Here is a 17,348-nt window from a genome sequence, read left to right as displayed (position 1 = left end):
TTATTTTTTGCTTCACAAGTCTTTTTCCCTGTTCTCTCTTCTGCTTCACAACAATAAATATAATAGGATTTTTTCAGCCTTTTATTCTTGGACTTACATCTTAGCAGTAGATATTTAATGTTGAAAAGTTGAAGAGAAAAGCAGGGATATATGTGAATGTGTACCAGAGAAGTAGGATGGCCGCACACAAAGAGCTGTGGTCAATGGCTCAATGTCCAGCTGGAGACCAGTAACGAGTGGTGTCCCTCAGGGATTGGTGTTGGGTCCGGTCTTGTTCAACATCTTTGTTGGTGACATGGACAGTGGGATTGAGTGCGCCCTCAGCAAGTTTGCCAATGATACCAAGCTGTGTGGTTCGGTTGATACGCTGGAGGGAAGGAATGCCATCCAGAGGGACCTTGACACGCTTGTGAGGCGGGCTGATGCCAACTCATGAAGTTTAACCCTGCCAAGTGCAAGGTCCTACACCTGGTTCAGAGCAATCCCAGGCACAGCTACAGGTTGGGCAGAGAAGAGATTCAGAGCAGCCCTGAGGAGAAGGACTTGGGGGTATTGGTTGATGAGAAGGAAATTTTTTCCTATTAGGGTGGTGAGGCACTGGAATAGGTTGCCAAGGGAGGTTGTGAATGCTCCATCCCTGGCAGTGTTCAAGACCAGGTTGGACAAAGCCTTGGGTGATATGGTTTAGTGTGAGGTGTCCCTGCCCATGGCAGGGGGGTTGGAACTCGATGATCTTAAGGTCCTTTCCAACCCTAACTATTTTATGATTCTATGGTTCTATAAATAGTTGATGGACACTTAAAACTCAAGGGAAAAGGGCATAACAGAATGACTCAAGGTATGTCAACTGAAAGCAAACAGTGTTGTTCATTTTCTTTTAAACTGTATTTTGAAGCAAAAATCTTTAAACCAATATTTGCAGATATAATTCCATCTAACTGCTTTTTCACACAAAATTTTCTCCAATCATTAGTTCGGGACAGAACTGGACAGCCCTTCCAGCTGATTTAGGAAAAAAAAAATTCTGATCTCTTCATCCAAATTATTAATAACACTGAAATCATACATATGTTCAATGTGCAAAATATGAAAGAGAGAAAAAAAAGACTTTCTTCTGCTTAATTTTTGCTTTAAATATTTTTATGCCAAATGGTAGGCATTCTGAACACTGTGACAGAGAGCTGTTACTTGTGAACAACAATTTCAATGTTTTGGGTTGAGTTTTAGCTTAATGTATGAATCCCACGTCCTCGCTGTCACGAAATCTCCATTTTACCGCTTTTGCAATATTGCTGGCATATGTCTCCAGCTGTCTGTTGCTGACATAGAATTGCTTGTGATTATCTGATGCTGAGCTGTTCTGCTCTGGTTTTGTGTTTTTAATCTCTCCAACAATACCTGAACATGCTGTGCAAGATTGTGATTATTGGGGCAGCATACAGTCATCTTTGAAATTTACTGTCCCACGCAGAAAATTGGAGCTCCTTATGATCTTTGTATTTGGGTTGAATGTGAACTAAATTTCTGTCTGATTTCATAATTTAACATTCCAGACTGTTGACTTATTGACTACAACGTTAGCATTTTCCAGATTGGCAGTCAAATTGCCTCGGAGGAGTGTCTTATGTGTATTTATACATCATCCAAAGGTTAAACTATAGAATATATTTTAATTGCCTAGAGATAACTTGGTAAATTATATCACTAGTACCAAAACTTCTAAACTTAAAAGATAAAAGTTATGTACTGAAATCCATGCTTCTCTCCAAGTAAATAAACTACTCAGCAGTACTGATTACTGTCAGTCTTCCGCTAATGTTTGTTAAATAGCATCCCAAGTACATAGCTGCCATTTTAGAGGTATTTTTAACACAGAGGCAATTTTCTTCTTAGCCCTCCTAAGCATGGAGTTTACATTGATCTTGCTATTTCAGCAAGGACCACAATTAAATAAAACCCAAAATGCAGAACAATTAAAGTGAGGCATTAATACGTGATTATTGTATTTTTTTTTCCACTCCCAATTGTCTTAAAATCTGGAGGTGTAAAAAGCCAAAACCCCGAACAAGCTAAAACATGTAATGTGCTGTAAGAGCAGCAAGTATGTTCACTGAGAATATTTTGTCAGAGGAAACATAACCTTGGAGCTATTTGAGGCATTTAAGAGTAAGTCTAATTGTTACTTACACTTCTTACTTCCCACGTCAGCAACACTTTTCTCTCTGGAATACAGACGCCTAAATACGTTACTGAGGAATAACAAGTGTCCCACACATCAGCTGATTTACAGTAACTGCCCATGTATGTGCCATTACAATTGGTAAACATGAGTTAATTCTAAGTAGTTTGCTCTCAGTGGAACAAATATGTTACACTGCAGTAGCTTGGTTACCTGCTGTGCTTCTACCTTTACAAGTGATCAGTAAGAAGTCAAGTGGAATATAATACATTGAGCCTGAGACTAGGACACACATGCATTCCTTTCCTGGGGGTTTTGACTCAAGGGAATTGTGTGCATCTAGATGAAGAAAAGGATTTTTCCAACTAGAGACAGAGAGTGGGGGTCTGAAGTCCTTCAGCCACATGGGGAAACCAAAGCCAGGCATCTCACTTGCCAGGCAAAGGCCCCAGCAAGGCCTTTATCAATAAAAGATGGGAGACATCACTGTGGTGTCTGGTCTTGCTAGCTGATTTTCAACGAAATCTCAGCCTGCCTTTTGAAAGGAGGTTTACACATAACCTACCTTCAGGTGAGAATTTCAGGCTGTTAAAGTAAGAAGATGGAGGTATCTTTCAATCTTTGCTCCAGAGGAGAATGGGAGTTACAATGCTCCGTGCTCCACAGTTTCTGTGGACGGGATTTTGGCAGCTTCCACACTGAGCACAGATGGTATTTGAGATCCTGTTCTGAGACAGCCCTGCAGGGTAAGCAATAACTCTGTGGGATTTCTTGGATTATAAAGCTTCATATAGGTATTTTGAGATCCACCCAAGTCCTTCTGGGTGCAACCTCTCTTTGAGTCCATTTCACAATGTGATGTGTGAGCAAGAATGGTTACTGCCATTGTTCTTATTGATGAGCAGATTGCTTTTTAAAACAAAGGAAAAAAAAACTGTGATAGTGGCCAGGAAGGAATTCAGTGACTTTGGGAAAGACCATGGAAAACCAAGATATTTGTGCCACGCATGGTGTGCAAAATTAGTGAGAAGCCTCTGTGGGGAGTACCTGATCCCAAAGGTATATATAGAAGTCTCAGTGCAATGAAATGTCTCTCTGTCCTCTTTGTTAAATTATAATTGGTGTCCTTGTTAGTAATCACACTATGGGATTAGAGACTGCCTTACCCTGGGAGACTGACTAGGCCTTCCATTGTAGAACATTCTCTTGGAAGAACTGGCTACCCATGGCTTGGATGGGTGTACTGGCTGGAAAAAAAAACAACTGGCTGGATGGCCAAGCCCAGAGAGTGGTATTGAATGGAGTTAAATCCAGTTGTCAACCGGTCACAAGGGGTGTTCTCCAGAGCTCAGGACTGGGGCCAGCTCTGTTTAATATCTTTATCAATGATCTGGATGAGGGGATCGAGTGCACCCTCAGTAAGTTTGTAGGTGACACCAAGTTGGGTGGGAGCGTTGATCATCTGAAGGATAGGAAGGCTTTGCAGAGGGATCTGGACAGGTGGGATCAATGGGCTGTGGACAATTGTGTAAGGTTCAGCAAGGCACAGTGCCAGGTCCTGCATTTGGGCACAACAACCCCACACAATGCTGCAGGCTTGGGGAAGAGTGGCTGGAAAGCTGCCCGATGGAAGAGGACCTGGGGGTGCTCATTGATGGAGCTGAACATGAATAGCTTGTGCCCAGGCAGCCAAGAAGGCCAGCAGCATCCTGGCCTGTATCAGACATAGTGTGGCCAGCAGGGCCAGGGCAGTGATCATCCCCCTGTACCAGGCACTGGTGAGGCTGCACCTTGAATCCTGTGTTCAGTTCTGGGCCCCTCAGTACAAGAGGGACATTTTGGTGCTGGAGCAGGTCCAGAGTAGGGCAATGAAGCTGGTGAAGGGTCTGGAGCACAAGTCTTATGGGGAAAAGCTGAAAGAACTGGGGTTGTTTAATATGGAGAAAAGGAGGCTGAGGGGAGACCTTCTCACTCTCTACAACTACCTGAAAGAAGGTTGTAGTGAGGTGGGAGTCAGTCTGCTCTCCTACGTAACAAGTGATAAGACAAGAGGCAATAGCCTCAGGTTGTGCCGGATATTAGGAAAAAAGGAAAAAAAATTGCACTGAAAGTGTTGTCAAGCATTGGAACAGGCTGCCCAGAGAGGTGGCTGAGTTGCTGTCCCTGCAGGTATTTAAAAGACATGCAGATGTGGCACTTAGGGACATGGTTTAGTGGTGGACTTGGCAGTGCTAGAGTTAACGGTTGGACTCAATGATCTTAAAGGTTGTTTTATAGACAGTCCCTTCAGGTCAGAGGCAAGGCAGGTAAGGGTGTCTACCAAACTGTCCTTACTTATTAAGAAATGTGTTAATCCATCACTTTTCATAGGTGAAAATTTATCTAAACCATTATTAGCTTACTTCCCAAGCAGTTTACCATTTAAAGCAGTATCTTGAGCTACTGTACTGTGCTGCTTCTGGCTTAGCCCTTAAACAAAATGCAGATATCCTCTGCTCTGTGATCTTTTCTCTCTTGTGTTTTGGATAAAAACTGTAGGTATGCTTATATTTATGTTCACTAAATACTGTGATATATTCTCAGTAGTGCCACCTTTTGCTTGTAATATAATCCCTGTTGTCTCCCCACCTATCTTATCTTTTCTATTTTATTGCCTCTTATAGGTACTGGTAAATAAAAAGGGAGCGCATTTTGAAAATATAGGCCATTTGGAATAAATTCTGTGTGTATCATATCAGAGAATTTGAAAGATTATAGAAATATTTACAGCTCCCAAAGAGTCTATCTATATACTAAGATTGAATTTAGGGATGGACATAAGCCCTGTTTACTCAAGCTGTTCTGGAAAGACTGGTTTTGCAATATTTTCTGTCCTCAGAATAGTAAAACTAGTTGTGATGAATTTAGCAAAGTCTGTACGCTGCAGTGCCCTAGACAGTTTCTTGTTTTCATTAACATTATTTTTCTATCAGTTTGGACTGTGTAATATCCGCAGACAATGTATGTTCAAAATATTGGATTGCTGTGTTTTTGCATACAAACCTTATAAAGGGAAAGCGATACCAGACTGTGTGTACAAGCGTCAAAATTTGATTATATGCAGGATCTAAACTTAATATCACACCATCCTCACTGAAAAGCGTTGCAAGAATATTCCAATTCATATTCTGAATGGTGTGTTTCTCTGCAGTCATCCTGCAGAATTCTTACTCCTAGCAGGAGAATATCACTATACTGAACTGAATAAAAATGTATACATTAAATTGCTTATTCAAACGTCCAGCTTTTGATGTTTGTAGATAATTTAAGCAGGAGGCAATGTAACCTGAGCTTTGTTTTATTGATGTGAGAGGCTAATGTGAGTTACAAAGCAGGAAAGAATGAGAAGTTGTATAATATGCTGGAAATGTGAAAATAATGCAGATTTCAGTCATTAGCTTTCACAGCTGTATTTGCATAGAAATATGCTAACGGCTGGATGACATTTCATGCATGAACTTGATAGAGCATCCTTAAACACATTCATGTTAGAAGAGTACTTAAAGGGAACCTCCAACTTGAAAATTCCTGTCTTTGTTTAAAAAAATCCCCAAACTGTAGTTTCCTTAGGGAATTCTAGTACAAGATACTTTTTTATGAAACAAAGCTTTCTTTGTTATGAGGAATACTGTGACAGCCTATGAAATGCCCTTCTTTCTGATCACACTTTAAAGGAGATCCTGCTTCCCCTGAATGTTAAATATTATTGCACAATAGATGTTGCTCAGCCTTTTGTGGAAAAGGCTAGCAAAGCATGAAGCCCCTTGAGGTTTCAAACACCTCTTGTGTTACCAGTTTCCTATGCTATTTTATGTTTTGCGGGAGCACTTTCCTTGTAAGTGGGGCAAAGATGAATGCAGATTTTCCATGCTGTGTGAGATAAGAGGAGTTACTCCTCCTTGAAGAACTAGAATTCCTGGTGGAGTCCATCACAGTTATCCCATGGTATGAATTTTTGGGAGTTGGGTGTCAGCAATTCCTTCCAGTTAACCTTTGTTTGTTGTGTGTTATTTTTTAAATTCAGCTACTAGCACATACCAGGTACAACTACAGTTGTAACTCATAAGTTATAAAGATGTTTGGTTTCAGTGAGAGTGGCGAGGTTCACAGAGTACAGGTAGGGTTTTTATATTAGTGAGTACTTGCACTTTCTAGTAGTTTCAGCATTCTATTTGCCAACTGTGAAGAGTTATCTTTTAATTTAAATGTGATTATTATTAACAAGGCATAGCTGAGAAAGGCACTCCTTTGAAATATTCTGAGGATTATTCCTGCTCTGTTATGTCCCATTCACCTTCCACAACAAGATTTTATGTGGTGACATTAGTTGATACTCTTCAGAAGAGCTGCTGGCCCATGTTTGATTGTGACTTTCATTAGAAGTAGAACTCTACCTTCTGAAGTGGTGAGATGTGAGCACTAATTCCTGGGAATGTTTTCTAAAAACTCACTCTGTACTGAAATACAGCCAGCCCTGAAAGGGATTTAGGAGTATGACAAGAATATGAATTAAAAAGCACTGGGATGTGAAAACATTATTTCTAAGCAGTTTTCACTTTGTCCTCACACAGTCCCATTCCCGCTGCAAGAACCAGCTCTAGAGTCTGTCCAGTCTCCTGCTTAAACCAGTCTTCTGAAGTAGAGTGGGAGTGTGTGTATGTGGAGGTACCATTCTGGAAAAGATCAGCCAGTAGCAGTTAATCTCCTTCCGCACATATCCTATATTACTTGTGTGAACCTCTCAAGCAGAACAGATCTATGCAGAAAAGGGCTGCAGGATCGTTTTCCCTGTCAGTATGAGATATAAATGCAGTGCTGTGAAGATGTGAGAATTCCAAAATGGAAATATTATGAAAAAGGGTCATTAATACTATCTTACTCAGAAGCTCTGTCTAAAGCATAACATAATCATGGGCAGTGTGTAGTAATGATATTTTACACTGAAGCCCAAAGGTTACAAAGGCTTTAGTCCTTGCCAAATGAAAGTCACTTTGTCATCTAAGGTACAGAAGGAATCAAATTCTTGCAGCGGTGCAGAATCTATGTATGTAAAGCTACTTTTAAAGTCATATTAGTAAAATGTCTGTCAAAAGCCAGGAAAAAAAGTCTGGTTTAAAAAAGGAAAGAGAAAATCTCAAATGAAATTTCCAGATAAGACTGAAAACATATACACTGAAGACATCAGTGAATGGTAGTAGCAATAAAGATCATTTGGGCTGCAACAGCAATATCATCTTCAGTGCAGTTCTTGAAGAGAGTGGCAGTGGTACTAGAAGGACATGTTTTAAAGGTAAGTCCACACGCGAGCCATCTCAAAGGAAATGCCTTTCCTACTTTCCTCATAGGCAAGAAGTTTATAGCATGGAAAGCAGCACACTGCCTGAGTACAGAAGATGGTATTTAGCAAGATTTTGAATGATGTACAGCAGGGTGGGAGCTAAAAGTCACAACGATTTGAGTGTCATTTGCAGCTCCGAGACAACCCAGGTTCTGGCTCCTGCTGAGCAGGGTTAAAGTGGGGAGAATTACTGCTCACACCAAGGCAAAATAGCGCCGACTGGCAGCATCTCCTGATTCCTGTTGACTTTCTGTGGGCACGTTTAACCTGTAATTTGGAAAAGAAAAATACAGTCTGGCACGTATTCTTGAAGGGTTGCCAGTCCCAGATCTATCCATTGCATAGCCTGCCAGAATGGGAAAGATAAGTATCTTACAGACTAGTATCCACAGCAACAGACACTGGAATTTCATCTTTTCAATACATATAAAACCCCAAAGAAAATAATTACTTTCTCATTTTCCAGTTTTGTAATAGTAATAATGACCTTTAGGTCAGGAATTTTCAGCACTTAATGACTGTCTTGCTTTTTCCTTGGCCTTTGGTTTCTCCAGCCAGTCATTAACACTGAGGAAAGTGTCTTCTCCAGTGGTCACTTTGGCTTAATCATTACCTTTTCATGCTACAGAATATACCAGCTGGGAAATAAGTGTCTCCTATGCCAATGGATCCATAAAATGTTCCTGAGATTTTATTTCGTTGAAAGAATATTCCGTCAGGACATGAGAGTTTAATGTAAAACATGATTAAGTATTATCCTCGGCCCCCGAGAAAGGTTAGATCATTTTCAGGGATTGGGACTGAATATATTTGCAGTGACGCCTTTTCTCTTCTGAGGATGGTCTAAGGCCATTATTTCAAAAGATTAAATCTTAAGAATTTATCTATGCAATCTAGGTTCCCATATTATTCTCTTGGTATCAAAGTCCTATGGAAATAATATATGAGGACAAATATTTTCTTGTCCATTTTCTAGGATCATACAGGAACTGGACTTTTTTTGTTTCAATTGTATATGTAATCATTGTGACACTGAAAGCAGCATGTGGCAACAGTATCTTGAGACTTCAAAATGATTTAAAACCTAAAGGAGAACAACCCTCTGGAACGGCTGCCCTGCTCTGTTTGTCTAGCTAGTAGATCCCCCCCTTCCAAACACCCTCTCTATCTCAAAAAACCTGAAAGCCGTATATGACTTTGTTCAGAATAATATTCCCTTATACTCAGAAATTACTTGCTGGCACTTTACCATATGATAAAAAATGAGGTATTACGGAACACAGGTTATGTTTTGACCACCCTATTGATTATATTCTTGGTAAAAATTAACCAAGTTGTGAGTAGATTGCATGTCTGTACATACATAAAACTTTGAACAGTCTTCAGTTTTTGTGCATTTGAGTTATTCTTTAAGCTTTATGATTTAAATGCCATTGTTAAAATACAGTGTTACCTAAAATAGTTTTAGCTAAAAAAAAAGGAATATATCTTTCCCTTTGGGGGTATATTTAAGCTTGAAAACAATTGTGTAAGAAATGCACTACTTGGAGAATGAATTCACAAGAATACTTTTCTAAACTGCATATTGAATGTGTATGGATTCCAGTGTACTATTATTGCCAAGTAGTCAATGTTAGTAGTGAAGCACCTCCACTTGAACTGTGAAAGAAAATGGGAATTTCTTCAACTATAGATTTAATATCAGGAGGGTGCCCCTTGGGAGTCTGGTATTAAAAACAGAAGTCATGTGAGTGATGAGCCTAATTTCAATGTTTTGCTGTGAGATTTAGCACCTGTGTAACTATTACTGGTACTGTTAGCTTTTTGTTTGGTATCTTTAAGTGAAAATACAGAGTGCATATCAAACCAGCGGGCATCAGCTTTGGCTTTAACACTTTTTTTACTTTTCAAGAAAAATAACAGCAGCAAAATATAGGTAGTGTTCCAAGAAACAGCCACTCGGGAGTCCCACGAGGGCTGGGACTGTGCTTTGTGGTTTCCTGACTCTTGGAGTACACTTTTACTTTTTAAGCTGAGGCTTCATTTGTATTTGGAAGGTATGACAATCTACTTCTCAGCAGGGTTGTGTTGTTTCTAAAAGGCTGGACTTGCTAGAGGATTTAAATCTGCTGAGGATCCAATAATTCCCTTAACAATGAGTTTTAAAATCTACACCTTTAAAATAGCTCTATATCTTTAAACCTCAAGCTAACCTGAGTGTTAAAAACAGCTGGCTAACCTTTAGTAGAAATGGGAAAGGTCCAAAGGAAAGGAGTGACAACATTTGTGTTTCATTCTGTGCTTAGATGGATCTTTTCCTCAGCTTCGCAGCTAACCAGTGCAGATTATTTATAGGTTATAAAGATAGAAATTAACACCATTCCTTGTAGGCAGAAGAAATATGTATGGATCATTATTTATACTTTAGCATTATAATGCCTTCTGGCTCAACGTGTGTGCTAGGGACCAAGTGTAAACATGCATTTATCATCCTGACCCTTAATCTGTTCCCAAAAATGTCCTTCAGTGGGGAGCTGTGAAACAGCCTTTCTAAAGGATTTGAGACCTTTTTTGCTGATGATACAAAGATCTTTACAGCCCTTGCTGTAATTGAACCTTCAAATGTAAAATGATGCAAATTCCAGTTTAGAGCATTCCTTTTCCAAGAAAAATATAAAACCAAGAACCCAAATACACAAAAAAGCCCCCAAAATTATGACACTTCACATGAAGTCTTTCAGTTTTCTTTTATTTGGGCAAATTACCCAGGGATCTTTGATACCTGAGGAGATCTTTCCCCTTCTATGTCAATGTAATTTTTGAGTCCTCAGCTTCTCTTTGTTTCCCCTGTTATTTCCAGTTTCTCCATTTTTCTGTGTTCCCTTCCCTAGACAGCAGTCTTAGATGCTGCTAATAGAATTCAGCTGCAGAGGAAATACAATCCTGGTAAGAGTCAGTGTACCGAATCCCTCACTAGCCACTGAACTTAGTGGGACAAAATCGTCCTTCACGTAACTTTAACAGTGTCCATGGAGTAATTCCAGCTATCAGTCTGTCCTGTTGTGTTTCTGTAGCCCCCTTTACCTTCATTGTTAACATGAGGTAGGGAGACAGGAGAGCTACAGCAGCTGTTACTGTTTGATCAGCAACACAATCTTCGCTGGAATTTCCATTTCCCTTGCAGCCTAGCTACTAGGATACATTTGTCACCCATACTTTGTAGCAGACTTATATTTGCGTGTAATTACATACCAGTCTGGCAATACTTTCTTGTTAACATAAAGTACTGCCATTTCCATCCCCAGTCTTAAACTGAACTATTTGCTAAACTCTGTAATTGCTAAAATAATAAAGCTGCCATTATTGTCTGGGAAGTTTACAGCTTGTTACTGGAATACTTAAATTGGCTAAACTATACCTGTATGTACTCCTTATGTTTTCACGTGTTGCTCAAGAGACAGACAGATGTCTGCTAAGCATAACTGTAAATTTCTGATACTTCACAGCATGACTGCGGTTGGAAGGGACTTCAGGAGGTTATCTTGTCCAGCCCCCTGCTCAAGCAGGGCCACCCGGGGCAGGTTGCCCAGGACCATGTCCAGATGGCTTTTGGTTTTGAGTTGGCTTTGAGTTTCCAAGGATGGAAACTCCGCAAGCTCTCTGGGCAACCTGTGCCAGTGCTCAGTCAAAACTTTACTTCAGGTTCTGCAGCTTGTGATCTGTTCCCATGTACCAGGAAGTCTATAAACGATAACTAGGAAAGACAAGTTCAGTGTGGTTAAACTCAATGTAATGGGTACAGATAGTACTGCGAACACTTAGGGACATGCAAAGCAGAAAAGATAATATATTTTGGTTTCTTTCTGTGTTGGCCTTTTGCAAACAAAAACAAACACTGATGACCATCACTCTTGCTGTTTGTTACTCATTCTACAATGTTTTCCTTTGCCTTTAAATAGTTCAGCATGTATTATTGTTCTGTTCCTAAGACTGCCTGGGTAAAACAGACCTCAGCACTAGAAACATGAATAAGTTTGCCATGAACCATATGCAATGTTGCCACACTATTCTTTTATCATACAGGAACTCAAAAGATTCATACTCAGCACGGTGTCTCCAAAAGCTTGGGAATTTGTGCTAAAAATGGCATGGTCTCTAACCCTAGTTCTTACACACCTGCACAGAATCTCTCAACACTTTGTGCTGGTTGAGGGAGGGAGGGGAAGCTTCATGTTCTTCCGGCAGTCACCACTGGACATACCGCTGAGTGCAGCTGGTTCTGCGTTGCCCTGAAGACCTTTTGCTAAAACCAGATGTTCAGATTCTGTTCATACTTGGCAGACAAGTGCGGAGTTGTGTGTTGTTTGGCCATGAAGGACCGGGTCTCCTCTCCTCACATGGACACTCTCAGATCCCTCCAACCCTTTCCCTCCATAGAATGGTTTGGGTTGGAGGGTACCTTCAAAGCTCATCTAGTCCAACTCCCCTGCAACGAATGGGGACATCTTCAACTAGATCAGGTTGCCCAGAACCACATCCAGACTGACCCTGAATGTCTCCAGGGATGGCACATCCACCAGGTCTCTGGGCAACCACTTTCAGTATTCTACCACCCCCATTGTAAAGAATTTCTTCCTCACATCCAGCCTGAATCTCCCTCTTGTAGTTTAAAACCATCACTCCTCGTTCTACTGCAACAGGCCCTGCTAAAAAGTCTCTCCCCAATTTTCTTATAGACCCGTTTTAAGTACTGAAAAGACTCAGTAAGGTCTCCCCAGTCTTCCATCTCTAGGCTGAACAACCCCAACTCTCCCAGCTGTTCCTCATGAGAGGTTCTTCAGCCCTCTGATTACTCTAGCACTGGCGATGCTCGAGCAGAGCTCCCCGTGGTGCATCGCTTCCACAGAACCAGGAGAAGGCCTGTTTCTCTTGAACAGGCATGAGGAATTTTTAACTTGGAGAAATTGCTTCATGGGACCTTTCCTGGGGATGAGATTGGGCATCAGGGACCACAGAGTATGCACCTCTGTCAGGATCTGTCGGCCCACCCATGCCACGGCCAGGACGGAGGGGTGGGAGCCGTTGCTCCGATACAGGTGCCTGGCGGGTTCCCGCCGACAGCGGCCTGGCCGTACCCCAACAGCCCCTCGCCCACCACGGTGCACACGGGGCAGGTCCGGGCCTGCCGGGCAGCGAGCCCGAGCCCCGCGGCGGGGCCACCGGAAGGGGAGTTTCCTCCTGCGCCCCGGGCGGGCCGGGGCCGGGTCTCCGGGCGGGCGCTGCTCCTCCCGCGGCCCTCCGCCGCCGCCCGCCCCCCGCGGCATCCCGGCTCGCGTCGCTCCGCGTTGGATTGCTCGTGCCTGCCCGGAGCCGCCGGCTGCCCGTGTGTCGGCGCGGCCAGGCGAGCTCAGCCGAGCGCAGAGGCGGATTTTGAGGAACAATACCAGCTTGGGGAGCGCGGGACCGGCGCGGCCGCCCCGCCCGCCCGCCCGCCGCACCATGTACGCCTTTGTGCGGTTCCTGGAGGACAACGTCTGCTACGCGCTGCCCGTCTCCTGCGTGCAGGACTTCAGCCCCACGTCCCAGCTCGACTTCGACAACCAGAAGGTCTACACGGTGTACCGCAACCCCGAGGAGGCGGAGGAGGACGACGAGAGCCCCGCAGAGTGGGGTGACCGCCTACTGCTCCACAAGGCCCAGATCCTGGCGCTGGCAGGTGAGGGCGGGCTGGGCCAAGGGGGAAGGAAGGATTGGGGGGTGCCGGGGGGGGGGTTGCCGGGCCTGGGGAAGCCCCAAATGCCGACCCCCACCCCGCTGAGGTGGGGGAGCGAGGGAGGGACAACGGGGGAGGGGAGCGGGCGGCATCGCGCCGACACATGCTCAGAGCCCGGGCGGCACATGGCGGGCGGGGGCCGCGGAGGGGCGGGAGATGGGGGGGGTCCTTCCATCCATCCATCCATCCATCCCCGCAGGGCCCAGGCCTGAGAAGGGGTCGTGGTGTGTTGGGGGGGGAGGCAACGCCAACTCTCCCGTGTGGGCTCCGAGGTGTGGTGTTCGTCTGGAGCGGGTTCTGAAATAGCCCCGTGTTGTGCCCATCGCTGCGCAGCGGCGGGGTGAAATCACAAACTTCAAACGAGAAAAAAAAAGAAGTTAAGGTTTTCATAGGCGGTGTATTTATAGTGCATGGAGTCATTTATGTACCTCTGCAGCTTGGCAGCGGGTTGCCAAATTAGAGAGGTACTGGTTTATATCCGCTTTGTTAGTTTAAGTGACTTCACAAATTGGAAGGCAGTAGTGGAACCAGACCTTCAGATACTACGCTTGTTAAGCTTGGGTTTGCTACATTCGGTTTGTTTCGTGTTTAACTTAGGAATGCCAGTGTAGCTAAGAGGACCTGTTAAAGTGTAGGTTAAGAAATAAACCCGTATTTTGTCCATTTAACAGTCCTTAGAGTTCAGATAGTACTTCTGCTTTGTGTGTCCCCAAATCATGACTCTTTGGCAGCATGAAGACTTTCTGTAGTTTCCTTCCAGCCACAGAAACACGCTGCCATAAGCAGAGTTGATGTAGACAAGAAGTTTGATGTTGTTTGTAGCAAATTACTGGCTAGCAGACTTGCCCAGTAGGCTTTTAAAGATGGCAATGACCATTTGAAATGTCAGTCTGTGTAGCAAAGAGGACATTGGCTAAATACTCATTCTGTCTGTTTCCCCAAATATGGGATGGGCTTAAAAAACTCTGCCCCCACTATTGAGTTTGAAGAAGGCAACACTGAGTTCTGCTCTCTAAACAGAGTAACTTTGTGTTAGTCACGTAAAACTAGTATTAGTTTAATTTTAGTTTTGAGAGCAACAGTCCTTAAACGAGCTCAGCCTGGTGGTGGGCCAGTTGATCCCTGACTCAGACAGTGACTTTTACCATTATCCTGTTCCTAGTTGTATCCATAAATGAATGCCTGGAAAGAACAAGAAACAGGCAAACATGTATCATTTCCCAGTAAAACAGTACTGATTTCTGAACATTTGCCACTCCAGGTGTTGAGGACAACTAATAAGATAGCCTAGCAGAGAAGTGAATCCTCCTGCTTAGTTTCTGTTGTCCTGTGCCAGCCTGTGTTTTGTCTGCCCTGTTTATAGCAGGGACATACGGGGTTCTGAAGCATTTCTTGGAAGTTACCTATCACTTCCATGGAAGACCGCAGTGTCAACATTCAGGGTTTGCTTCTCAAGGGCATTCATCCCAATTGAACTTCACCTTCCTCTTTCTCACTTGGGAACTGCAGCAGCAGTATTCTCTCTGTTCATGTACCTCTCAGCATAACTTAAGAGTTACAGTTCAGAGAAATATTTAAGAATAGGTAACTTGCTCACATGCTGAGCCTACCAGGTTGCCTCAGTTTTCCAGCTGAAAGTGCGCCTATTTTGTCAGTTCCCTTGTTGCAGACGGAGTCTGTTTGTACCCAAGAGAAGTGCTCTTCTGTACAGTTTCTCTTTGTTTCCTCTCTCTTGAACCAGAACAAACCCATATATGCTGTTTCCTCTAGAGAACAAGACTTGTTACCTGTGTTAGTGACTTGCACTAATTGTTCCCCAGAGGTTTTAATTTCTAAAGGAAATTCTGCTGAGCCAGGAGCACAGGGAAACATACAGCTATCTCTATTACATCTGTCACATCTCAATGTATCTGGCTAGATCTATAATCTGCATGCTTGGAAAACTTCTCACCTGAACACCAAATGAATCCTTACTTCTGTGCTTGTTTTCAGCCTGCACCATATAAAGCTACCATAGCTGAATTGCACAGTCTGTTGTATACGAAAGGTTACTTCCTTTTAAAGTTGTCACTTTCTTCCCAAAGTTTTCATGTTGGTGTTTGTTTTTATTATGTTTAAAGCCATGTGAGAAAAGTTGATCTTACATGAAGACAGCACAATTTTCAGTTTATAGTGACCAACCTGTTATTACAGATTATGACAACTTTTCATGGCAAACATTACAAGTCTGATATTATGCAAACGGCTTATTCAGTTAAAAAAAGTAATTTTACAAGTCTACAGTAATGTTTCACATACTAGTATAGAACTTTGCATTCTAAAGGATTCCAGCCTGCCTTATTAAGGTAAATAGTGTTTATAAAATTGCTTTTATATGTAAAATATACCTAGTTGATTTTGAATTTATTGGAAGGAATCCTTACCTGAACAAATTAGTACATCAGTGACTTCAAGGATTTACTGCTTTGGTCCAAGGTTTCCCCATTAGGAACAGGATCAAAGCCATGGTACAGTTATTAACTTAAGCAAACAACAAAAGAGAATAAAAGGGGGAAGTGTAATTCTTTTTTTCGAGCCTGAACAGTATCCTGTTATGGTTTGAGTGGTGACCAGTTTTCTTACACTGACTTAACAGGGCTGCTCAAGTAAGCAAAGTTGTACCTATTTATATATATATTTATATGTTCATGATTAAACACTTCCCATGCAGTGGGGGTTAACTGCAGTCTGAGAAATAGGTCCAGTTGGTTTTCCTTTCTGGTGACCTAAAATGAAGGAGTAGAGGAGGAACAGAGATATGTTATACCTGTATTAGAGTCATGATTTTTTTCTTTTGAAGAGGGTTTTCCTTTTCACTGTTTAAGGAAATTCAGTCACTTTTCAAACTTTTACCCATGTAAAGTAAGAGTTCTCACAGGGGTAAGTACATGTTTATGCCCATAGTATAAAGTTTTATTGGAGCATTGGTTGTGTAAAGAGTTCACGAAACAATTGGCAATTGTCCTTGTTTCAGAGAGTCTAGAAGCAATTCTTTGATCCTTTGTGATGAGGTTGGATAGTTGTAAGCCTGTACACCTGTGAGGAATATTATAGTGGCTGCAGAGGGAGAGCGCACTGCTGTAAAGGTAACACAAATAGAACAAAAGGAAGTGTGGTGAGCCTGCTCAGGGCAGAGCATTAAGTAATTGTGATAGACTTGAGAAATACTGTCTTCTTTGAAAAACTGCAGTAAGATGTAATATGTAGTAGTGTTACAGCAGAGTGATAGATGAACTCTGAGTGGCTGCACACCTTTCCTGTGTCTATGTGTGCATGGTTGGGAACTGCTGGTGGTGGTATGTGTCGGTCTGGGAGCCTTCAGCTTTTTCAAAAGTTAGCCAGAGACCAGAAAGGCTGACCCCCAACTAAGACAGCTCTAGACCTTTGAGCCATAGAAAGCATATTAAAATGAATGGTTTGTGCCATAACAAGTTAAGCATTTGTTTAACAGGCAACTGATGTTATGTAGTAATAAAGGAATTATTTTATTTACCTCTTGAATGGAAAATGTAGCTCAGCAGACTAGAGTTTCCCTATATAGCTGTTTTTGAGGTGGCATGTTAAGCGGTCTGTCTTGCTGAGAATACAGAAATAACAGACAGCTTTTCAGGAAGAGTCTGAGTCTTTCTGATCACCTGCACCCTTCTTGTTTTCTGTCCTCTCCTCAAATGCTGAAACACTGTTTTTCTGATCCCTCTCTTGAAATATGTGTGCCCCTTGCAACTTTTGCACACTTGTCCAGTATAGTCACTAGCAGAATTTTGTCTATAAGCATATGTACTTTGTGGTTCTTAGATGACCTTGTTAGAGCTTTTTTTTTTGGTTTTGGAAAAGTGCTGAGCATTAGGTGGAATTAACTCGGGTTCAGGGACTTTTTAAAGTTCACTCCTTTGGGCTATCTGTATTAAGGTAATAGGGACAATCTTCTAACTGGAGGCATTCTTTACTGACTACAGTAAATAATTGCTTTCTTTAGCTGC

The 17,348-nt window shown here is 42.4% G+C and overlaps 1 protein-coding gene across 9 annotated transcripts in view; it reads left to right on the top strand.

Annotated features, from left to right (window-relative positions):
• LOC134165953 (BEN domain-containing protein 5) overlaps window positions 1-17,348 on the top strand; it is a 954,442-nt gene that overhangs the window by 559,654 nt on the left and 377,440 nt on the right. Inside the window, exon 1 of one of the 9 annotated variants that reach the window (XM_062623215.1) lies at window positions 12,825-13,272. The exons of 7 other annotated variants lie outside the window; for them this stretch is intronic. In XM_062623215.1, coding sequence (XP_062479199.1) covers window positions 13,056-13,272 — 217 coding nt within the window. In that variant the 5' untranslated portion in view covers window positions 12,825-13,055. Of the gene's footprint in view, window positions 1-12,824; window positions 13,273-17,348 lie in introns of those variants that run through there. One more of the 9 variants, XM_062623216.1, reaches the window with a different exon arrangement.

This window comes from Pezoporus occidentalis, unplaced genomic scaffold (genome assembly GCF_034315485.1).
Source record: "Pezoporus occidentalis ecotype Australia unplaced genomic scaffold, CSIRO_AGI_Poc_V1 ctg25, whole genome shotgun sequence".
NCBI lineage: Eukaryota > Metazoa > Chordata > Aves > Psittaciformes > Psittacidae > Pezoporus > Pezoporus occidentalis.
Note: the sequence above shows the minus strand (reverse complement) of the source record. Positions and strands in the feature narration are given on the sequence as shown.